The following is a 25,167-nucleotide window of genomic DNA, read 5'->3' on the forward strand; positions in this document are numbered from 1 at the left end:
GAAACCCGGAAGGGTTTCGACCCGAAACGTTACCTATTTCCTTAGCTCCATAGACGCTGCTGCACCCGCTGCACAAAAAAGCTGGAGAAACTCAAGTCCAGTCAAGTCAAGTCAAGTTTATTTGTCACATACACATACGAGATGTGCATTGCCACTTTCATTTCACTGCACATCTCGTATGTGTATGTGACAAATAAACTTGACTTGACTTGACTTGACTTGAGTTTCTCCAGCTTTTTTGTGTAACCTTCGATTCTCCAGCATCTGCAGTTCCTTCTTAAACACATGTTATTCACGTTGATAGTTGCTAAATCTGGCACAAGAATAAATCTATTGCATGCAAATATAACTTGTTTATGTATTTAAAGTGAGAACCATTTCTTGGGACGTTGGTGGTAATCGGATGTTTGCTTTGATCTAGGCATTCATTTGCCTAATCTTGCAAATGTATGAAAAAGATTGAAGCAATCTTGGGTGAATAGTTCCCTTGCTCTACTTTTAGTGCACATTTGCTGGAGATCCATCTCTCTGATCCTAGACTGGTCAGACCTATGGTCCCATACATTTGAATGTTCATTCCTATCCCTGCAGATAGATGAAAAGGTATTTATTTGCTTACTAAAGGGCGCGTCCCACTTGCGTGTTAGTTTTCGGCAACTTCCTGGCACCCATCATAGTCGCAGCAGGTTGCCGAAAATCCAGCGGCGACCAGCAAAACGTACGACTCTTTGGGTGACTACTCACGACCAAACAGGCGTCAGCCCAGCGACACGTTGCCTGTATGGTCGTGAGTAGTTGCCCAAAGAGTCGGACCTTTTTCTGGTAGCTGCTGGATTTTCAACATATTGAAAATTTCCGGCGACCTGCTACAATTATGATGGGTGCCGGCAAGTCGCCTAAAAAATTGCGTAAGTGGGACAGGCCCTTTAACATTATTATATATTTAAAGCATTTTTATTGTTGATTAAAACCTTAATAGCCTTTGAATAATAGAATCAAACAAGGTCTTCCAGTCCTGATTGTCGGCCTCCAGCTTTGCCTCTCTTCAAAAGTTGTTTTGGTTTTTTGGGAGTGAGGCCATTGCAATATGTCTCGGGTCAACTTGCAGCTAAGGCATTGTTACACCTCTTGGGTCTGAAGGGTGGCTTGGCTCTCCCCATCTGTTCCAGATAAGTGTGGACAGGTCTGGACTGGGCGAACGAATCCAGCAGATTTTCCCCCAGTATGTTCTTGATATAGTCCCGGTGTGCATTACTAATATCTGTTACTGTAGTGCGCAGTAGGCAATTTTTTCAGTGGTTGACCATATTGGAGAAACATGAATTTTCCTCTAGTGATCCTCCCTGTGGGAACTTACCAGAAGTGTTCCATTTTCCAATGCTGATTAGAATACTGCATTAAATCAGATGAATGAAGAGCAAGAATAGCATTTACACATTGGCTTTAATAATCTTAGGGTATTGCAAAGTGTTTTACAACCAATGAAGTACGTTCTCAAGTGTACCAGCATTATAGGGTGCATGACAGCCACTTTACACACAAACTCCCACAAGCAACTTAATGATGATCAGCTACCTATTTTTTGTGACGTTGACTGATGGAAAATGCTACCCATCAACATGGTTCGTCTCTTTGATAGAATAAGGATGCTTCCATGGCAGCCAAAAAGGCGCCTCATGTCTGACTATCTTAGTTTACAGATTAAAACAATCATGAAATGAAATATGTTGGAAGATAATCTGTTGAGTTTCCTTTTTACTGTGAATTGAAATTGGTCACCTGCAACAAATTCTTAACAACGAAGTCGTAATTATGTTGCCATTTTTCTTTCATTTTAGCAAAGGATGAGGCCAATTGTGGTGTGTGTGATGCTCCAGGGGATCTCCTGGACCTTCTCTTCTGTACCAGCTGTGGACTGCACTATCATGGTGCATGCCTGGAAATCGTAGTGACACCAGTTAAACGTGCTGGTTGGCAGTGTCCTGAGTGCAAAGTATGCCAGACGTGCAGGTACGTAACTCCTTCACATCGACAAAATGTGCACCAGTGATACATCGTTTTTAAAGGAAGGGGAAGGACATTTTAGAAAAATTGCACAATTAGAATATGAATAGTTGCAAAGAGAACAATCTAAGACGATGGAGGGTATTCCATGTTCACTTTGTCAAGTCGTTGTATGATGGTATCTTGATTTCATAGGTTGTAGGAGCAGAATTATGCCATTCGGCCCATCAAGTCCACTCCGCCATTCAGTCCTAGCTGATAGAAACATAGAAATTAGGTGCAGGAGTAGGCCATTCGGCCCATCAAGTCCACTCCACCATTCAGTCCTAGCTGATCTATCTTTCCCGCTCAACTCCATTCTCCTGCCTTCTTCCCATAACCCCTGACGCCCGTACTAACCAAGAAATCTGTATAGTTTTACTGTAATGTGTAGCGTGCAGGCAATGTTTTATCGAACTGTTGATTTTACATAATGATGCTCATTAAATAATGCAATACATTTTATGGAAAATTAGCGTTCACATTTATCATAACACCCGTAAAATATTTTGGCACTACAGTAATGTTATAAATTTGTGTAGATTAGTTTGTAACATCTCCTGTTGCATCCACATAGGCAGCCTGGTGCAGACACTATGATGCTTGTGTGTGACGCGTGTGACAAGGGCTATCATACGTTTTGCTTGAAACCAGCAATGGAGTCGCTACCTACGGACAGCTGGAAATGCAAGGTTCGTCTGTCTGTGTGTATCAGAAGCAGATGTAGATGACAAAGTAATCATGTGCATGATGACTTCAATCTGTTGTGTTTGTATTGTTCGCGATGGAGTCTAAACATTTCCACGTACAATGATGGTTGAGAAATTGCAATCTTTTTCTAAGCACTCTTGCTTTTGACACTGGGAATCTGGGATTAACTATTTTCTTGGATGATGATTAAAGTAACAAAATCAGGAGTGGTCAGTTAAACCCTTGTCCTTACTGTGTCATTCAATAAAATCATGGTGATCCTTAACTGAACCAGCATATTCTTACATTAACTCAATTTCCATAAATGTATCTTTGTCTCAAAACTGTCAGTGACTGAAGCTGTCGAATATTCTTGGGTAGAGAATTTGAAAGATTTATGTGAGGAAAACACTTTGGTGAGGAAAACACTTCTCATCTTATTCCTGAATGCCGACTCCTTATTCTGGCACGTGGATCTTTGCTCATAGATGCCCCAGCCAATATCATCTCTGAATATGTATTAATCCCGTAAATTTCATTGAGATCGCCTCTCGTTCTCCTCAAGGAATCAATCCGGGGAGGCTTCCTTGCATTTACTGAAAGCAATTCCTTTCTTAGTGAGGGAGACCTGTATATGGGATATTTGCAGTGCTGACAGTCTTGTGTAATGTCAGTAAGACAACTTTACTCATGCACTGGCATCCTCTTGCAATAAAGACCAATTTACTGTTTACCTTTTAAATTGCTTGCTGTACCTCCAGATTAACTTCCAATTGTTTGTTTACAGACACCCGGATCACCCAGATTTAATGAATGTCAATCCCTTTCAATCTGCCACTATTTAAAACAAAATCTCAGCCCTTCTATTTTTTTTCTACCAAAGTATATGGCCCCACATTTTTCCACATTATGTTCTATCCTTCATGTACATCGTGGACCGATGGTGAGACTGAAAGTCTTGTGTTGCGTTTTGTTTTCAGTGCAACTTATGGAACTGTTCCAACCTTATTTTACTCGTTTGAGAAGCTGCCATTGTCATATGGTTAAAAGATGGGATTTGACATATTCAAACCAATTTCACTTCCAAATTCTTTTCTGCAGAACTGTCGTGTGTGCAGTGATTGTGGTTCAAGATCTGCAGGGAAACATGCCAATACGCAGTGGCATCAGAACTACTCCGTTTGTGAGAAATGTTACTGGCAAAGGAACAGGGACAGTGCTGTGTGTACGATATGTGGTAAAACAAATGGACAAACAGATGACACTTTAAACTGCCATATCTGCCAAAAGTAAGTGGCTTCTGACGTTAGTTATTAATTTGGTCTGGAAAAACTGTTAGATTAGCACCAGCCATTATTGTCAATTGGTTCCATCATAAATCACAGCATAGCATACATAGTTTTTTTTTAAACCGTTTAAGAGCTTTTTTTCTTTCCCTTCCTGTTATTTAGTGATAACATATTTGGGTTACAAGTGAATGTTGGTGAATTTTAATGTTCTTCAACCAAGAACGTAGTTAGTGAAGTCTTGTATACAATTGTGTAGAACTTTTGCCTCGGTAACTATCCCATTTAAGCTAACTGGCCACGCTTTCACGTGATCGGCAGTAAAATTTTTTGGTATTTGCGCTATTTGCACTTTCATTCAATCCTTTTCAATTAGTTTTAGGTGACATATTACTGTAATATCCTCCTCATTTTAAGAGTCCGTCATCCACTCTAGTTCTTAGCTGGAGTGTGAGATCAGTAATGCTTGTCCACAGCTTTTACCCTCCTTCAGGGAAGTCCGATGTTTTTATTTTTCCAATTTGCAATCCGGGATTCAAATGATATCAGAGATTCTGATTAGGATTGAGTTGTAATAATATTCTTTCCAGTATTTAGTTCATACGTCTATTTTATCTTTGCAGTTTAAAGTTTTATGTATTTCATGAACTTGTTGGACTTCTTATTCTCAGGTGGATCCATACAGACTGTGGCCCTTCATCTCTCAATTTGCCAGGGCAACAGTACACATGTGCAACGTGTAAGAACTCACTGCAACATACAGGGCTTTCATCTGCTGAGCCGGTTGATGAAAGGCAATTGAAACTTGAGCCAGCGGCATCGGGTATGGTTGAATAGATTTACTTGTTTGCTCTGAAAAGTTTAATTGCACTGGCCTGGCAACATTGAAAATGCTTTTGCAAGCCAAGTCACAGAATATAGTGTACCTGTTTTATTTGATCACTTGGATCCTGTTGCACTGCAGACTTTAGCTGTTATTAATCACACTGTAACCTTGAAGGAATTGGAGCTACGACTTTCAATGTATTGTCATGACCGCATTGAATGCATGCTTCATTTGACTGGCAATAAAATCTAGCATAGTTTAACAAAGTGATCATTTTAGTCTTTCAGTCATTTTGATGCAAGTTCCTCTTGCGACTTTCAGCAACGTTATGTAATTGTTTGAATGTTGATCTCATTAAGAAGTTGGCCTGCCTTTTGTGATGTCCACACATTAGGGATGAGAAATTCCTGACCTTTGACAGAATTCGCATCTTGCAATTATTAAATTCCAATATTACAAATGGCTCTTCAACTTTCCACTTCACCTTTAGCTCTCAGTTCACCTTTAGCATATGGGGCTCATGAGCCACATCTGTCCCATTGGGTGGGATCATCCTACACATAAGCACTTGGTATCCTTTTTGCCCTGTGAGGTCTCCTTCTATCCCATTTGCCTATTCATTAGACTATATCTGCCCTTGCCAAAGGCTTGCCAACAGTTCTTGGAATTATAGCATTTCCTTGCTAGAATGGTTTGCGCACAATTATTTTGCTTTTTTATTTTGCTTTTAACAAGCTAATCCATATAGTCTTGAGTATGGTCATCTGTTATGATCTGTGACATGATTTTGAATTACATTTTTGCTGTTTCAATTACTATAAATATCTATGATACTGCAGTGGTCATTTAGTCTGCAAATAGTTCATTTTATGTGGGCCACTTGACAGGTGATGGCAGTCTGGCACAGAATGATTTGTCATTTGTTACTATTTCTTCTTCTGTTCCTGATTATTGTGCCTTTTGTAGATTGGTTGCTCTTTTAGAGTCATACAGGAATATAGCATGGAAACAAGCCTTTCCGCCAAACATTCCATGCTGACCTATGCTAGTTCCATTTGCCCACATTTGACCCATAGTCCTCCAAACCTTTCCTGACAATGTGCCTGTCCAAATGTCCTTTACATGTGTTTAAGAAGGAACTGCAGATGCTGGAGAATCGAAGGTTACACAAAAAAGCTGGAGAAACTCAGCGGGTGCAGCAGCATCTATGGAGCGAAGGAAATAGGCAACGTTTCGGGCCGAAACCCTTGGGTTTCGGGTCGAAACGTTGCCTATTTCCTTCGCTCCATAGATGCTGCTGCACCCGCTGAGTTTCTCCAGCTTTTTTGTGTAACCTCCTGTCCTTTCCATGTTGTTATTATACCAGTCTCAACCACTTTCTCTGACAGCTTGTTGCATCTACATACAACAAACTAATAACTGTAATGCTAGGTAACAATAATAGTACAATACCAAAGTCAGTAGTGCAACACTGAAGAAGATTCTCGACCCAAAATGTCACCTATTCCTTTTCTCCAGAGATGCTGCCTGACCCGCTGAGTTACTCCAGCACTTTGTGTCCATGCACTCCATTAATTTGTTTTGAAGGGACTAATTTATTCCTCTCAATGCAACAAAATGGATGGCAGTCGGTTTTGCTTTTCTGACCTAATAAGTGAAGCATAACAGAAGTCATGATGACTTTTGCATATCCTCTCCAGTGATATTACTAAGATCAAGATGTAAAGATTTGATTGAATTTGTTAAATCAAAGGACTGCTCTTGAAGTCTCTGGGGTTATTTACAATCATTATTTTAAATAACCTGTAAAATACTATTTTCTGTTGAACAGAGAAAATGAAAGATCTAAGTGAGTGGACTGAAAGGCAGCAAAAAGATTTGAAACCAGAACAGCAATTGACGAGTGAATGTAGTGCTGAAGACTCTTTGCATGAACACGAGGGTGAGAAATCTCCTCTTAAACTGTGGTTGTTTAATCTGTTGTGACATGTGCTCTTGACTTGTAACTGTTATTTTCATGTCCCTTTTGTACAACTGAATTTATTTTCATAAACAAAATCAAATAGTTTCAATATTTGCTGCCTGAAACATCCATTCTGTCTTAGTTTTTGTCCTGCTAGAATCCTTTGATTGAGCTTGCATGTTTTTGGGTATGTAATTCTAGACTATTAACCCAGTGCAATAAAATAATCGCTTGCAGAGTGTGTAGCTTAACTGATTTCTCTCTCTACCCTGCCCCCTGTACTCTACTGATTTTCATCATTCAGACAACCTGAGACTGATGTTGGAATATGACCATTTGTTAGGAAAAGCGGCGCTCGGTAGGAATTAATGCTTTCACATACATTAACATATTGAATTAGGAGAAAGCAGAATTAATGTTGTGTGTGGGTGGATGGGAATAGAATTATTGAAAAACAACATTTCTAATGAAACACAACCAGTCCCCACCCGAAATGTCATCTGTCCATTCTCTCCACAAATGCTACCTGATCCGTGAAGTTCCTTCAGCACTTTTGCTCGAAATTGCAGCTTCTGCAGTCTCTTGTGATCTTGCATTGCTAATCCAATTAAGGAGGGTTCAGGGGAAAAACATCAGACTTCCACGTACACTCCATTGAAACCGTCTAAATGTTTTTTAATTGACCATATTGAAAATATCCAAACCTTTATGTGTACCAATTTCATGGAGCACTAATAAGATTATTAATGTTGTCCAAGAAGGAACTGCAGATGCTGGAAAATCGAAGGGCCGAAACCCTTCTTCAGACTGATGGGGGGTGGGGGGGGGGAAGAAGGAAGGAAAAGGGGAGGAGGAGGAGCCCGAGGGCGGGCGGATAGGAGGGTGGCAGGAGACAGCTAGAGGGTTAAGGAAGGGGAGGAGACAGCAAGGGCTAGCAAAATTGGGAGAATTCAATGTTAATGCCATCCGAACGCAAGGTCCCCAGGCGGAATATGAGGTGCTGTTCCTCCAATTTCCGCTGTTGCTCACTCTGGCAATGGAGGAGACCCAGGACCGAGAGGTCGGATTGGGAATGGGAAGGGGTGATGTTTTGCCTTGCTTGTAACAGTTCCATCACCAAGTTAATTCCATGCTTAAGATCCGTCTTTGTCTTTTTGTGGGCCTACTACATTTTGCAGTTTTGTAAATCACCCACTCATTACACTGCATCTTGAACCACACCTGGTGCTTGGATGCCACTGTTTATGCTCTTCAGAATCAAGTCTACTGGTTGGCCTCACTGGCCACTTGAACCTGCATTTCATCACTAATAATTTGTTTGGCTGTTACTGTTTCCATTGAGTGCTGCCACTAATACATCAATGAATGCAATGAAAAAACGATGTCCACAAGGTGACCAGGGAAGATTGCACAATGGATTATTTTAGTTTGGAGACTCTTACTCGTTTATGTAGAAGTTACTGTTACGCAGGTTAATTCAGCACCATTCTGTACTAACAATACCCTGTGGAAAGATATAAGAGAAACACTTTATCTGTTTTTGCTTGTGAGAAATGTTGACCAGCATATCAGATACCAATATTTTGTTAATGTGTACCATATTCCCATAGGCTATTGAAGGGCAACAAGGAATCTAGGTTTTAAACTTGTTTGCAGAATATATTTTATACAACATCAAATGTTGACTTAGACTGAGCTTGTACCCATTATGGCTTTTGAACCCACATTTTTTTTTAGTCTTGCAGGTAACACAGTGAGGTAGACAGCTTTTGGAAAACAAAACATGGGAGGGAATTACAAATTCTTTATAAATTCACATATGTACCTTACTGAAATGCCAGTGGGCATTGCAACTGAAGCATTGAAATATTGTGAAATGTTTTCTTCATTTATGCCATCTCGCACAAATTGTTATGGAGCTCCTGAAAACTGGTATTTCGAATCCAAACCAAATAACTCTACTGCATCATGTACTCGGATTCTAATGATTTCAGGAACTCCTTTGTTCTTCAAACTTAATTTGTAATAATTAGTTTTTAAACCCGTCAATGGCGTAGTTATAAAGAAGGTTAACGATGTCGGTGGAGGATAGGTGATAGAGAGCTTACCAATACTGTGCTAATTGAAATGTTTTTGTTAGATTCTATCAACGCAGGTGGTAACGTGGAACTGGAAAATCCAAAGCAACAAATTTCTGGCGTTGACGCCGTGGAACGGGTAGAATCTCCGTCTCTTGCTCCTTTGGAGGAAAATGGAGTTGGAGTCTCGACTGCAGAGAAAGAAACTGAACATGAACATCTCACTGAGGGATCCCAGTCTTCTCATAACACAGAGATTCATAAGACCTGTGAAGGTGGGACAGATGGACCGCCATCTGAGAGCATTAAAAGTTCACTGGAGTCTACAGAAACCGAATTTACAGAACACTCTAGTTCAGATAAGACAGATCAACCAGAACATTTCTTACAGACAAAGGAAATAAAAATGGAAAGCTTAGACCAGGCGGAGGAGACCTGCATTCAAGCAGACACCGATGCTCATCCCAATAGTTCCATTCCGCAGGAGACAAAAGCCAATCACCTTGCCACAGACCCTGACTTGATGGATTCTGTCAGTGCTTCTGCTGAAACACAGCAAGATGGTGCTTCCTTTGTTATCAAGCAGGAGACTGACAAAATCCATAAAGATAAAACTGAACTCTGTGATATTCCTGCTGATTCAACTTGTGGGTCTGTGGACAGAGGTGATGTTTCTGACTTGGTCTCTGATGGAATGGAGACTAAGCGAGAGCCTGTTGAGATGGACAATAATGATGAAGTGACTCCTATGGAGGTTGTACCTGCAGGTAATAGGGTGAAGACTGAGCAAGATACTCAGATGGAAGTGCAGGATGCTGTAAGCACAGACTCTGCCTGTAACATGCTCATTAAATCTGAGATTGTGGAGGAGATGTCAAATCAAAGTCAAACTGACTCAAATAGCACCTGCTTGGAACCAGATTTTTCAAATACTTTGGACCGTGATGCTGGTTTGGTTTCAATGGACGTTTGTATGACGGCAACAGATGATATTTCTCCAAGGCTGGACGATGAGGCTGAAAAATCAAATTCAGACTTGCGGCTAACAGAAACCGAGGATTCCTTGCCAGCTGACCCTGGTATGATGAAAGGTGAATCTGGCAAGCCTGCAGTTATGAAGCGACGTTTCTCACCAGGTCGACCTCGGGTCAAACAGGTGAGGACAGGGGAAAATAGTTGTTTCTGCCTTTAGGCATTTAAAATGGGAACGAGGTTGAATACTTGGGGAGATGGCTGCCGATAAGATTCAGATTCAGATTCAGATTCAATTTTAATTGTCATTGTCAGTGTACAGTACAGAGACAACGAAATGCATTTAGCATCTCCCTTGAAGAGCGACATAGCAAACGATTTGAATAAAAAATAAATAATAAGTGTCCAGGGGGGGGGGGGGGGGGGGGGGTGATTGGCAGTCACCGAGGTACGTTGTTTAGTAGAGTGACAGCCGCCGGAAAGAAGCTGTTCCTCGACCTGCTGGTTCAGCAACGGAGAGACCTGTAGCGCCTCCCGGATGGTAGGAGGGTAAACAGTCCATGGTTGGGGTGAGAGCAGTCCTTGGCGATGCTGAGCGCCCTCCGCAGACAGCGCTTGCTTTGGACAGACTCAATGGAGGGGAGCGTGGAACCGGTGATGCGTTGGGCAATTTTCACCACCCTCTGCAGTGCCTTCCGGTCGGAGACAGAGCAGTTGCCATACCATACTGTGATGCAGTTGGTAAGGATAAGCGTGATTAAATGTGTCGGCATGCGAGTGCACATACTATTTTTCTCCCCTCAAAGTTTGGCTCTGACATAATGGTCGGACACCATTTCCTTTTCACAAAACCATGCTGACTTTGCCTGATTACATTGAATTTTTATGTGCCCTGCTATAGCATCTTTAGTAAAAACTCCTAATGTTTTTCCTATGACAGATATAAAGGCAACTGGCTGTTGTTTTATTCTTTGTCTCCCTTTTTGACAAAATCATTACGTATGCTATTTCAGTGGAGCATTACCTGAATCTAGATAATGCTGGAAAAGTGAAATTATTGTATCAACTCTCACCAGTCACTTTTAGGATCCTAAAACAAAATCCATCAACACACAGATCTGTCAGTCTGCATCTCTAATAATTTGTGCAACCCCACTCTCCCTGTGATTGTAATTTTCCTGAGTTCCTCCCTCCCTTACCATTCCCAGTTAAAAGAGCCATTGGTTACTTGTACCCTCTACATTGAAGACTAATACTAATTACCTATTTTATTAATCCCACCTGCTCCTTGTTTCCATTATCAATTCTCCAGACTTTCTATAAGGCTAGTGTTTGCTTTATCAGCTCGTTTTAAAAAATCTATAGAAATGTTTCCTACCACTGATTTGAGGCACACTGGCCTATAATTTCGTGGATTAACCCAATTTCCCTTCTTAAATCAATGAACAAAATTGGCTACTCTCTATTCCTCCATGGCCTTCCTGTGGCTAGGGAGGACATAAATATCTTTATAGAAACATAGAAACATAGAAATTAGGTGCAGGAGTAGGCCATTCGGCCCTTCGAGCCTGCACCGCCATTCAATATGATCATGGCTGATCATCCAACTCAGTATCCCATACCTGCCTTCTCTCCATACCCCCTGATCCCCTTAGCCACAAGGGCCACATCTAACTCCCTCTTAAATATAGCCAATGAACTGGCCTCAACTACCCTCTGTGGCAGAGAGTTCCAGAGATTCACCACTCTCTGCGTGAAAAAAGTTCTTCTCATCTCGGTTTTAAATGATTTCCCCCTTATCCTTAAGCTGTGACCCCTTGTCCTGGACTTCCCTAAACATCGGGAACAATCTTCCTGCATCTAGCCTGTCCAACCCCTTAAGAATTTTGTAAGTTTCTATAAGATCCCCTCTCAATCTTCTAAATTCTAGAGAGTATAAACCAAGTCTATCCAGTCTTTCTTCATAAGACAGTCCTGACATCCCAGGAATCAGTCTGGTGAACCGTCTCTGCACTCCCTCTATGGCAATAATGTCCTTCCTCAGATTTGGAGACCAAAACTGTACGCAATACGCCAGGTGTGGTCTCACCAAGACCCTGTACAACTGCAGTAGAACCTCTCTGCTCCTATACTCAAATCCTTTTGCAATGAAAGCTAACATACCATTCGCTTTCTTTACTGCCTGCTGCACCTGCATGCCTACCTTCAATGACTGGTGTACCATGACACCCAGGTCTCGCTGCATCTCCCCCTTTCCCAATCGGCCACCATTTAGATAATAGTCTGCTTTCCTGTTTTTTGCCTCAAGGCCTCAACAAACTCCTGCTGCCTCTCTCAATAACCTGGAATAAATTCCATCATGCCCTGAAAACATGCGCCTTAATGCTCTTCAAGAGACTCAACATCACCACCTCCTTGATCCAAAAATGCCCTTGCATATTAGCATACCCCATGCTAATCCTCTATCCTCCATGTCCTTCTTGATTTGTTTGTATCTACATCCTCTGACTCCAAGCATAAAAAGTCAAGAGGATATCGAGATTCTGTTGAGTTAAACTCAATAGAAATTGTCTTTTTTAAAAAGGGTGATTTGCAAATGCTTTATTTTGCTTCAACAGGGTCGTTGTAACAGTTTTCCAGGTAAAAAGCGACCACGTGGGGGACACGTGGGAAGGGGACGAGGGCGATCACGTTTGAAGTCTGTATCTGGAATCTTGGAGTCTCTGGGGGTAAGAAATGAATGGTTTGGGTAATTATAGAGCAATGCTTACTGTATACCTAAAGCTGATCCAAGTATACACATTTTAAAATGCTCATTGTTTCCTATTGAAAACTGAGCCCAGAATGCATATACATTATTTCTGAGCTATAGCACCAGGCACATTCCTGAATTTGATCTTGTATGAGAGATCAAAGAGAAAATGTTATCCTGTCAAATTCAGAATATTTTTCTGGTAGCATTTCATGACCTGAAAAGAAATTCAGGGAAATCTACTGTGGAAATTATTTAAACTAACTATAATTTGATGCCGGTTTTCTAGTGCTGAACTATTTGTTTCCTGTCGTAGTCTACAGGAGTAGATACATCTCCAAGTAAAGATGATGACGATGACGATGATACAATGCACAACACAGTGGTCCTCTTCTCTACTGAAGACAAATTCATTCTCCTGCAGGTAGGATTTCTTCTCCTCACAATGATGCATGTGGCTATAATGGTTGTGTTTGTTTATGTAGATTCTGACATCTTGTAGGGGAAAGAAAGCAAGTTGGCACCTGGGTGTTGAGTGCCTGGCTCAATTTCCTGCCAATGTACCTGATATCTAGGTTCGGCAAGGGAGCCGAGGCTCCTTGGGTTGGATTGTTGATGGGTCTTTCCACTTTTTTTGTGTGCACTTGTAAATGTTGTGTTATGAACTAACTAGCAGAATATGGCAATGGATGTTCCTGAGAGCAACTGTGGCATTGGATTGTTAGAGGAGATATCGTAAGTTATTAATTCAATGCAGCAAACAATGTTGATTTGGATACGTGAACTTGCTGGATGCCACATCAACCTGTGCATGTTTTTTTGAGTATCATGCTGGCCTTCTCTACCTGAAGGAACGCAAGCAGTCTCTGCAATCTTTCCTCATGAACACTCCATCCCAGTTAATGTACTATTAAATCTTCTTTGCACTCATTTCAGTGCAAACATATCTTTCCTATTGTGTGGTTACTAGAACCTCACACTGTTCTCTAGCTGTGGACCAATCAATGATTTACAAAGCTGTGCCATTGTCCCCTGATCTTTTATTTCTATGCCATGACTAATGAAGGCTCATATCCCTTGCACCTTCTTCGTTATTTATCTACCGGTGCTGCCAGCTTCTGGGATCCTTCGTCTTGTACACCCGAGATCTCTCTATTGCTCAATATTCCATATGGTCTACCATTCATTGTGCATGTCCTACCCTAATGAGTTCTCCCCAAAGTGCATTACCTCACACTTGTGTGCACTTTAGGCATGTCCCAGTAGATGAAACATTTACAACACTGAGGCTTAACAGCTCATACGTTATTTCACCCCATCCCAGAAGATCCCCTTGATCCACCCTATCCTCTCCCCTGCCTGCATGTCCTACCCTAATGAGTCTTCCCAAAGTACATTACCTCACACTTGTGTGGACTATAGGGTACGTCCTAATAGACAAAACATTTACAACAAAGCAACGCGAAGAAGCTTAACAGCTCGTGTGTTATTTCACCCCATCTCAGAGGATCTGTTTTGATCCACCTTTTCCTCTCCCCCCCCAACCTGCGCTTTTACCAGGATTAATTTATCTCACTCGTCACATATGATCAAGTTTGAAACTTAACCTGTTTCTATTTCCACAAATACCTGCTAAGTTTTCCCATCATTTTCTGCTTTTATTTCATTTCACACTTGTCGGGACTAAATTACATCTGTCATTGTTCTGCCCATTTAACAAACTGCTCGGTATCTTTCTATAATGTAAGACTATCCTCCTCACAATCAACAACACCACTAATTTTCATGTCATCTGCAAATTTATTAATTATACTTACTACATTCATATCCAAATTGTTAATGTATATGATAAAAGTTGGGGTCCCAGCAGCGATCCCTGTGGTACATAACTGGTCACAGCCTTGCGATCACAAAAAACCCCTCAACCATCAACCTCTGTCTCCCATCATGAAGTCAATTTTGGATCAAATTTGCCAATTCTTTTAATCTTTCAGAGATTGCACTGACTTCCAAGGATAATTGGATTGTTGATGCTGGGTACTCTGCGCATGATCAGTTCTGCATGTTGAACAGATGCTTGCTAATCTTTTGCTGGGGACTAATCTACAGGATTATTTTTTTAATGGTTGCATATTAATTTAAATGTAATGTGATTTGATATCTTAGGCTGACTGAAGTTTTTCATTTGTTTGATCTAAATTTTGCCTTCAGCATTGAACTTCAGCCTATTGTGCAGCACTGTGTTTTTCCTGAATGTGGACAGTTATACTACAGCTGTCAGTAATGTTTGATCGCACTTAAATGTTTTGGTACATCACACTTCTGTGTAAACATGTGCAGTAATACATCAGCAGTAATTAATTCAGTAATATATCTACAGAATTGTGTGTGTGTGTGTGTGTGTTTTTAGAGGATTTGTTTCAGAATAACTTGTAATGCTACGGTTTTGTTACTTTTCAGGATATGTGTGTGGTATGTGGGAGCTTTGGACGGGGAATAGAAGGACAACTGTTGGCCTGTTCACAGTGTGGGCAGTGCTATCATCCGTACTGCGTCAATAGCAAGGTATGGAGGAAGAAAAAAAGAAGATTGATGATAGTTATATTTGCAGTGATGAGGTTATTAAACATTTAAGAAGGATGAAGGCAGAGTTATTTATTCTTTGCACATAAAGACCTGTTGCATTGCACATTGACCAGCGGGTCACAATTAATGCCAGATGCTTCTGCATAATAAAGGATGAGCAAATCATAGCAGGCTAAAGAAGTACCAGCATAAGACCACCCTTTGAACAGCAACATTTTCTTGTTTTAATAAGTTATGAAATAAATAAATAAAATGAAATGGTAGGTACACAAAAATGCTGGAGAAACTCAGCGGGTGCAGCAGCATCTATGGAGCGAAAGAAAAGGCAAAGTTTCGGGCCGAAACCCTGCTTCAGACCTTTTTGTGTACCTTCGATTTACCAGCATCTGCAGTTCCTTCTTAAATCATTGAACATCTCCAATTGAGATCAATCAGTATAACAAGAACCAAGCTTCCTCTTTTGATGCTTTGGTATGGAGAGAAAATACAATAAACTTGTTTATTTTTTCAAAAACTGCTTGAATATTTGCATCCATTGACAGGAGCAACTGAAACACTTTTTTTTAATGCATCCAGTGGCAGCACACAGGTACAAACTAAAGACTGTTCTGTGTGCATCTTTGCAAAAAAACATGGAAATCTTTTGTGCACCATATCAAACAACAGCAGCATTTCTTATGTCAGATGCAGGGTAATTTTTTCCCAGAATATTAAAACATAATGTAAAGAGAGTAACACAGTATAACTCTGATAATCATTATCTGACAAATCGGAAATCCTAAAGATGCGGCACATAGATCATCGGGGCTCTGGTCCCTCTGCTCCCTTAATGGTCACCAAGACTCCTGTACCTGCGCATCCTTAAAATTTACAGGAACATTTATCATTCCAACATATAACCCGTGGAAAATAACGAATTAAGAGTGCATTGAAGTATTAATGCGAATAGAATAGATCTCGACCCTTCTAGTCCAGAAATTCTGATAGTCTGGCATCACTATAGTTTGAACCTGCTGTATTATTGGAGCTTTACTGTATCATTGGCATCATTATATATTTCAAATCGTCGTTTGTGACAGACACTGTCAATTTTGAGTTTAATCTGATCTTTCATCAGAATGCTGTATAAAACCGTGTGTTTTTCTGATCCTGCTGTTTGCCTTGCAGATCACAAAAGTCATGTTGAGCAAAGGATGGCGTTGCTTGGAATGTATTGTGTGTGAAGCATGTGGCAAAGCATCTGATCCTGCTCGTTTATTGTTGTGTGATGATTGCGATATAAGTTACCACACATACTGCCTGGATCCACCATTGCAAACTGTACCAAAGGGTGGTTGGAAATGCAAGTGGTGAGTGCACAATTCATTTTGGTGTGACAGCACACACAAATAATTTTTCATTTGTGAGTACATTTTTTCCCTGAATACAGTTAACTCTGCAATATTTGTGACCACAGTCTTGGATGTTTCCCTCCATTCTTTCCTCCACCCAACCCTTGTGTTTAAAGCCCATTGAACATCCTCCTCAGAGTTGGGGAGTATCAACTGTTTTTTTCCATATGTAAAGGAAATATGATTCTGTATGTTAAGGAAATATGAAAGTGTAACTTCATACTTTGTCATACAGGTGTGTTTGCTGTACACAATGTGGTGCCACAACACCTGGTTTTCATTGTGAATGGCAGAATAACTACACTCACTGTGCACCTTGTGGCAGCCTTGTTACTTGTCCAAGCTGCAATGAAGACTATGAAGAAGAGGACCTTCTCATACAGTGTCACCATTGTGATAGGTAGGCCAGAGAAATATAGGTACCATTAGTTTCATAAACCAAGTTTTATATTGTCCTGACATTGCATCATTTTGAGTGTGTAATTTGTATACTATAAAATGTTAGTATTAAAAAAAAACATTTGTTTATCTAGCTTTTTCTTAAAAATCATAGTATTTTGTTTTTTTGGGGGAGGGGAGGGGAGCGGAATGACTGTTTTGAAGATGGGGAAGGAAATTGATCTTTGAATGAATAATCCCATAGAGTGCATTGGCAGAATTTATTGGTACCTCTTAACTCTATTGCATGGAAAGACAGATGCTTAGTGACGGGCCTGACTGCTGATAATAGCCAAGTATGGAAGCTTCAATTTATTTATATTACGACTGTGATATTCTCAGGTTATTGCCTACACTGAGCTCAGAGTGCAACATTGTTATGGACTTTAGAGACGGCACAATGGTTTTAACCCTTTCAATTCAATTCAATTCAATTCAATTCAACTTTAATGTCATCGCACAAATACAAGTATCAGTACAACGAAATGCAGTTTTGCGTCAGTCCGTAGTAGTTGTACATCAAGAGAAAAAACAAGAAAAAAAATAGAAAGAGAGAAGATACAGAATAATCAGGAAATACAGAATGATTAAACAAAGGGGGACGGAGGGACCAGAGAAGAGAAGTTACCTTGAAAACTGTGTTACAACACTCATTGTAAATGAAAAGAATAATAGGAACATTTAAAGTGATTGGCTGGTGCATCAGTTGTCTGAATTATGTTTTCATAAATATAATCGGATTGTTGCTTGCAGGTGGGTCCATGCAATTTGTGAAAATCTTTTCACTGAAGAGGAAGTGGAGCAAGCGGCAGACGAGGGCTTTGATTGTACTGCATGTGAGCCATTTGTGGTCCGTCCGATTGGTGAGTGACAGTGTTGGCCACTTTCAGTACTTGGAATGTAGTGACAATCCTTTACTTAATTTGGAGATAAAAACCAGATTGCAATTCTAAAATAGTTTTTCAATGTATTTGTGCAACTCTCTTCAACTTCATGACCAAAATACTGAGTTGCCTTATTTTGCAGGTGATGAAAACCTGCAATGCAGTCAGATCTGTACTCTGGATATTACACCACAAAATTCTTCATGTTTATCCATCTTTTAAGGAATTCATGTTGTTTCTTGAAATGCATTTTAATGTAGTGTTAAAGTTCTTGTTGCTTTATTGGGCGAGTCTCCAAGCTAATCGAATTATTGACATGTGCTTGCTATTTCTAGTTTTTAGTTTTTGATATTTGGCATGAGGGTTCCTAGTTTCATTTGTATTTACAGTTCGAAGTGAATCCCCTGTGATTACACCTATCATCAAAGTGAAGGATCCAGGTGAGCACCTATTTTATTTGAGGAGTTTATGTTCACACTGTTTGGTTCTTTTATTATGCTAAATTTATTGTAGACTTAATATATTCGTTTGTAGAACCACGGTTTTATAATCAGGATGGAGTATGGCTGACGGAATCAGGAATGTCACAGTTCCGAAGTATGGTACTCTCACCACCGCACAAGAAAGGACCAAAGCCAAAATTAAAGAACAAACCTTCAAATCCATGTAGCGAACCAATGTTGGTCAGTATAGATGGCTCATCTATAGAAATAAAGAAAGAAGAAGGTGATGGAGAGGAGGAAAAAGGTGAGATGGAGATTGTGTAGTTACCTTGAAAACTGTGTTGTTCCATAATCTTAAACCTCTTTTCGCAGATTTTTATTTCTAAAACTTGTAATCTAGTGCAGTCTTAGAAGTTGGGATTTCTCTTTCGATTTGTCAACAAATTTCTAATTGTCAACAAAATCTCCACTGAGGTATTGAGCTAACTTACAAGCCTAACTTTAAAAAAAAAAAAACCCCAAAGTATTGAGATGACATTTGCATGAAGAAAGCTGTCTTTCATTTCCCCCCCCCCCATTGTTGACGGAACACGGGACAAGGGTTACAACAGATATGTGGTTTAAACCACTGCTTTTCTGGAACAAAAATTCAGAGAAATGCTGAATTGTGCCTTTAAAACGGTTTCAATGTGAAGTTGTTTTTTAGTTTTTTTTTAGCATAGACTGGAAGCTAATTGGAAACCCTTGCATACTATGGTTCATTCTGGAAGTTAGATCCATTGAAGATTTCAGATGGCGGAATCCAAATTTGTCTTGCAGCTTCACACCTCCAGACAAAAATATCAACTCTGAATCCACCCTTTTGGGAGAAGCTGAGGCCAAGTTTAAAAAAAATCATGAAACCATTCACAGACAAACAAGAATAGTGGATACATGTAACCAAATTGTGAAATATGTAGATTGAAAACATATCTATTTTAGTTAGCACTTATTTTGAACATTCGACAATTGAAGAACTGACGGGAATGGTTGATGGAATTTAATACAGAGAAATATGAGGTGTTGTATTTTGGGAAGTCTAACATGGGCAGGACCCAGACAGTGAATGGTGGATCTCTGGGAAGAGCAGAGGCATCTTGGAGAGCAGGTACATAGTTCCTTGAAGGTCACGACGGGACAAAAATAGTAAAACCCGTTGCATGTAGTGGATGTGGATGAGGACTATACAGATTGAAGTCTTTTGCAATGATTTTAAAGAATCGGGAGAAAAAATTAAATGGAGTTGCTTAGAATGTTCACCTGACGCCGATGATCCAGCTTCGCGGCAGAGGGCCTGAGAACATCGAGTTGGCTAAGGAGCCACATATAGACCCCGACCTCGGGTGGACTATGAGGGGGAGAACTGGATATTTTTAGTGCCTTCCCTCACAGTGAATTCTGCTGTGGGGGGACGTTTCATGTTGATTTCTATAGTGTACTGTTCTGTGTCTTTTTTTTCTTTTTTCTCTTTTTTGTTTTTGTATGGGTATATTGACATTTGGTCTGTTCTATTAATTTAATCAAACTCTGTAAAGCACTTTGGTTCAAATACTGGTTTTGTTGAAAAGTGCTATATAAATAAAGATTATTATTATTATTATCTGTGCTAAGTCCCATGGTAAATTTTGTTTTTTGATTTGACTGAATTTGCGGTTTGCGTTCTGATTCTTTTAAAGTTGCCATGGAACCAGGAGAATGTGACATAAAACCTGATGCACCTGTCTGCCAGGAACATGACATGTGTGCAGTAAACAATCCCGGAAAAATAAGTGAGGAATCTGAAGAAGGGAAAAAGAGGAAGAGGAAGCCATACCGACCTGGTAAGTGACATGTCGTGTTGCAAAACCCCTTTATAAAAGCAACTTTCCTGCAAGCAGGTCGAAAAGCTTTTTAAAATGCTTTGATGTCCATTTGATAGCATACTTTATTATTAAGGTTTCTATTTCCTATTGGAAGGCCCAACCTATCCAGTAGACTTGTCCCTCTCAATTTAATTTAAATCTGCAAGCAAATGGCATAATTCAGCATTCATTTTTTTTTTTTTTACGGTTCATTTAAAAGAAGCAAGCCATGTTTGGTTTCCAATCAGAATGCTGCATTTGTATGGCTTGTTACGTGCTGATGGAGTGGGTTATAACTAACTGAAGGAAACTGACAGGATGCCATGGCTGAACAAAGTGTTCCCTTTACCCTGTCTCCGGATTTTCCCTTTACCCTCTTTGGTTGATATTTATTGGAATGTCTTTAGCCTGCTGCACCATATCTTGACTGGTAAAGCTAAATAATAGGGGTGAATTATGAAAGGGAAAGTAAATGGTATTAAGAAGACAGAACAAACACACTTCTGATTTTTGTTTTAGGAATTGGTGGATTTATGGTCCGTCAGAGGCAGTCACGGATGAAGAATTTGAATAAAATGTCTGTGACACAGCCTGGAATGTCCATTGACTGTCCAAATATTGACAGCAACAAAGAAGAAGGTGTGTTTACATCTCTTTAAGAACAATATAGACATGGAGTTGCTGCATGGCTTGTGTGAAGTTTTAGCTGTTTGTAAATTGAATTTTACGAATTAATACTCCTTCAGGCCAAAGGCTTTGTTCTGTTTTAAAATCACTTGAGCTACATATTTAGCCACTGTTCCAAGACAGATTTATGGGCTACGCATTGTAAACTGACTTGTTTTGCCTCTTAGGATGGAAGGGTTTCTTAATCTTGCAAATGGGTCTGCCATCTCACTTGTTTATCTAAAATGTGATGGGTAGATTACCTACAGGGGGAGTGGGGGTGGTGGAAACACAGTTCTTATTCTCCATAGTCTGTGTCAATTACATTTTAATAAAATGTTATAATTTAGGAAAACACAGACTGGCCAGCAGTGGAGTAATGTAAGGTTTCTGCAACTAATACTGTCCTTCAATCTCAGAACCATTTTCAAGCTCTGAGCTTTGAAGAAAACTGTAGGACACTCGTGCTTGCCCACAGAAAATATCAAAAGCCATGAAAAGAGATGCATTTTGGCTCCAGCTCAAGATTGTACTGCATTGTTAGTTGCGCCCAAGCTATGATCTGGAATGGAAGTGCTGACAATTGCCGCAACAATTTAATATTGTGGCTGTACCTTCCAAGTTCTGATTGAACCTTGAAGAAGAATCCTACTCTTAAGAATGCAGTTTAAAATCAGTATAACCAGCTTCTACTTTTATTTAAACCAAGAGAACCGATGACCTTTTACACCTATTTTCAGATGTTATTTAAATCTTATTTTAGTGTAACGGACTGAACTATTAGCATGAAGGGCCGTCGTTAATCTAGAATTAGTAGCTCTCACTCATGATGCAGCTGCTTGGCACTGCTTGAGAGCGGTTATGCCCCTGCCCCGCTTAGGAAACCCGAACGGAAACCTCTGGAGACTTTGCGCCCCACCCAAGGTTTGCGTGTGGTTCCCGGTGGTTGCCGGAGGTTGCAGGTAGGGAGACTGACAAAATCCTCCGGGAACCACACGGAAACCTTGGGTGGGGCACAAAGTCTCCAGAGGTTTCCGTTCAGGTTTCCTAAGTGGGACAGGGGCAATAGGTGAGCTTTCCTAATCCTTATCATTGCTCATTTTCTCTTGATTTGATAGGGACTCAGATGGAACTTCCACCCGAGAGCGCCAGTGATATACCTATGGCAGGACCAGATGTAGGTGAGAAAGCAAAGAAACGGCAGCGCCGAAAGAAAAGCAAGTTGGAGGATTCCTTTCCAGCATATCTGCAGGTACTGCCATTTTACTATGCACATAGGTGATTGTTCAACTCTGACGACATTTCTCAGAGAAAAACGTCTTGAAGATTAATATGCCATGATGCCGAGTTTGCAGCTAAGTGATTTGTCCATGCGTCTGGTCTCTAAGTCCTTTGCATTAGCAATTCTGCATCATATTCTTTCTTAATCATTCCTCGTAAAATGTTGTGAATGTCATTTGTTTTCTTAATTGTAATCGAATATTAATAGGTATTTGGATGGAAATGTACAGAATTTGACGTTAGGGTTAATTATATTTGTAATTTTATTTCTATTGCTGCTGATCTTTCTTCATAAACTGTTGAGTTCTTCTCAAAGCTACAAAGTAATTGGCATACTATTATCACAGCAGCATATTCATATTCTTAGCCAGACCATCAGGTGGAATTATTCAGGTAAACGGTAAGTCCCTCTCAATAATGTCATGCCTGTGATGGAGCCTCTGGTGTTTGTTAAATAATTCCTTCCAATGCTTTAGTTGCAACCAACAGTGCTTTATTTCAGGTGGTTCTTGCACATTCTCTTTTAAAATGGGCGACATCAAACTGATTTTGACATTGATTGTTTGGATCTTGGTATTCTTTGGAAGCAGAATAATGAGGGCAACGTATACATTTGTTCCTGGTTGTTGCAGACTGTTAACTGAAACTGATGTAGCTGTCATTGGTCTCAGATTCGGGGTCATGGTATACGTTTCCAAGTTCAGCTTTACCCCAGAGCCTCATCAGTGTATTGTTGCTTCAAGTTTAAATCAGCCTAAAACTGCCACACCAGTAATGAAATCTAAAGTGTACTCTCTTCAATTCTTGTGAATGTTCGTCAGTTTTCTTAATTGCATTCTTAGTTAAGTCTTTTTCTGATTGGTAAGCGATGAAAGTATAAAATACTTCATTTCATATAAGCTTTTTAATATGTTTTAAATTTCCATACAAAGCTCTAACCCTTTGTACTGTTGTAAAAGGGACATTATCATTTTGTTTTTACGCTCAGGCATTCTGTTTGGTTGCTTTGGAGCAGAATGGGGTCGGACCGGTTGCATCGCTGTTGAATCGGTCTTCCGAAGTGCATTAGTGCAAAATTAGGCTAGATGCATTGGCGCCAATTTGGACTGTGCAGTTTGAATTTGTGCAAAATTGGGTTGTGGGGTTTGCATTGGCGCAAAATTGGGCTGAGTGTTTAGATTTATGCAAATCTAGGCGTAGCGGTTGTAATGACAAAATTGGCTGAGTAGTGGCATTGGCTCAAAACTGGGTCTGAGCAATTGTATTGGCGCAAAACTGTTTCATAGTGGTTTCATTTATGCAAAATTATATCTGAGCAGTTACATTGGCGCAAAACTGCATTTTAGCGGTTGCATTGATGCAAAATTGCATCCGAGCAGTTGCATTTGGCGCAAAATTGTCTTAGCGGCTGCATTGGCGCGAAAATTGCATCTGAGGGGTTGCATTGGCGCAAAACTGCGTCTGAGCGATTGCATTGGCGCAAAACTGCGTTTGAGCAGTTGCATTGGCGCAAAACTGCGTTTGAGCAGTTGCATTGGCGCAAAACTGCGTTTGAGCAGTTGCATTGGCGCAAAACTGCATCGAGCGGTTGCATTGGCGCAAAACTGCATCGAGCGGTTGCATTGGCGCAAAACTGCATCGAGCGGTTGCATTGGCGCGAAACTGCATCTGAGCGGTTGCATTGGCGCAAAACTGCATCTGAGCGGTTGCATTGGCGCAAAACTGCATCTGAGCGGTTGCATTGGCGCAAAACTGCGTCTGAGCTATGCATTGTTGGGAAACTTGAGTCTGAGTGGTTGCATTGGTGCGAAACAGTCTGAGCTGTTACATTGGCATGAAGCACGGTCTAAAGGGTTGCATTGGCACGAAGCACAGTCTGAGCAGCTGCATTGGCGCAAAACCAAGTCCGAGTGGCTGCATTGGTGTAGAAAGGGGGCCAGGCCAGTTACGTTGGCGTGGTGTAGGGGCAGTACTTGTTGCATTGGCGCAAACTGAGTGTGTTCGATACAAATTAGGAGGCGGCAAGTATGGAGAGCACTCCATTTGACACAATAATTACCTGTACCTAGGCAAAGTTGCTACTCTGATTTCAGATGCCTTTCTATCTAAACGTCACTTTAACTGTTCTTAATTGAGGGTGATTACTATATGTTATTAAAGTTAATCAAGAGATCATAGTCAAAGAGATGGTGCACACATTTGTGTTACTCTTTGGTGAGAATAGTGATGGTGGTGAAAGATTGCTTCATTTAAGAATTGACTGTACTCGCGTTCAGTACTTGTAAAGTTGTCTAATTCCTTGCTGTGTGTAGTCTGTACGTTTCAAGGAATTTACTCTGCTTCAAAAAGGACACTGTTTTGATCCTGACAGATCCTCAGGTCTGTCAACCTAGACTTTGTAGCTGCTAGTGTTCTAAATGTTTTATTTATAGCATGAATTGATTGAACATTCTGTTTACTTTTGTCCCAAAAGGCTGAGACTCAACAGTTACATGAATTGTACATTTTAATTTAGTCTTGTGTGTTCTTTAAAACTTCCTTTCCTGCTTTTCTTGCTCGCCTCCCAAATTCAGAGGCTCTACGTGTTAATAGTGTTGTTATCTTATCATGTGTCTCAAATGTCTCAAAGCACTTCACATACAATGAATAACTGAAATATTGTGACATGTGTTGCGAAATGCATTTGCTATTCTCTGTGCACCAAGATCCCACAGGCAGGTTTGAGACAACTTTGGTGGTTTACAAGAATAATGAATATGTGCATTATAATTGGTGTTTAATTTAGATACTGTTTGTAGTGGCTATTGTGCATTTTCTATTGTATTGCTTATTAATTGCATCTCTTTGTTAACTTTGTATTAATATTTGCGTATTTATCTCCGTATTTATATGCAAAATTGTTCTTACCAGTGAATGTAATGATTATAAGTGCGTTGCATCAAAGCATTGTATAAAGCATTGTTTTCTTGTTTTAAACTGATGACACCA

The 25,167-nt window shown here is 40.2% G+C and overlaps 1 protein-coding gene across 11 annotated transcripts in view; it reads left to right on the forward strand.

Moving 5' to 3' along the window:
• The window catches only part of kmt2d (lysine (K)-specific methyltransferase 2D), a 133,672-nt gene that overhangs the window by 31,673 nt on the left and 76,832 nt on the right, over positions 1-25,167 (forward strand). For 9 of the 11 annotated variants that reach the window (XM_055664509.1, XM_055664512.1, XM_055664508.1 and 6 more), the window contains 17 exons: positions 1,839-2,010; positions 2,621-2,735; positions 3,835-4,022; positions 4,691-4,842; positions 6,677-6,787; positions 8,949-10,042; positions 12,477-12,587; positions 12,927-13,034; positions 15,071-15,175; positions 16,364-16,545; positions 16,823-16,987; positions 17,779-17,888; positions 18,299-18,349; positions 18,423-18,656; positions 20,068-20,211; positions 20,752-20,871; positions 22,017-22,150. In XM_055664509.1, coding sequence (XP_055520484.1) covers positions 1,839-2,010; positions 2,621-2,735; positions 3,835-4,022; positions 4,691-4,842; positions 6,677-6,787; positions 8,949-10,042; positions 12,477-12,587; positions 12,927-13,034; positions 15,071-15,175; positions 16,364-16,545; positions 16,823-16,987; positions 17,779-17,888; positions 18,299-18,349; positions 18,423-18,656; positions 20,068-20,211; positions 20,752-20,871; positions 22,017-22,150 — 3,296 coding nt within the window. The remainder of the gene's footprint in view (positions 1-1,838; positions 2,011-2,620; positions 2,736-3,834; positions 4,023-4,690; positions 4,843-6,676; positions 6,788-8,948; positions 10,043-12,476; positions 12,588-12,926; positions 13,035-15,070; positions 15,176-16,363; positions 16,546-16,822; positions 16,988-17,778; positions 17,889-18,298; positions 18,350-18,422; positions 18,657-20,067; positions 20,212-20,751; positions 20,872-22,016; positions 22,151-25,167) is intronic. The other 2 variants (XM_055664511.1, XM_055664514.1) reach the window with 1 other exon arrangement.

The sequence above is a fragment of the Leucoraja erinacea genome, chromosome 40, assembly GCF_028641065.1.
Source record: "Leucoraja erinacea ecotype New England chromosome 40, Leri_hhj_1, whole genome shotgun sequence".
Classification (NCBI taxonomy): Eukaryota; Metazoa; Chordata; class Chondrichthyes; order Rajiformes; family Rajidae; genus Leucoraja; species Leucoraja erinaceus.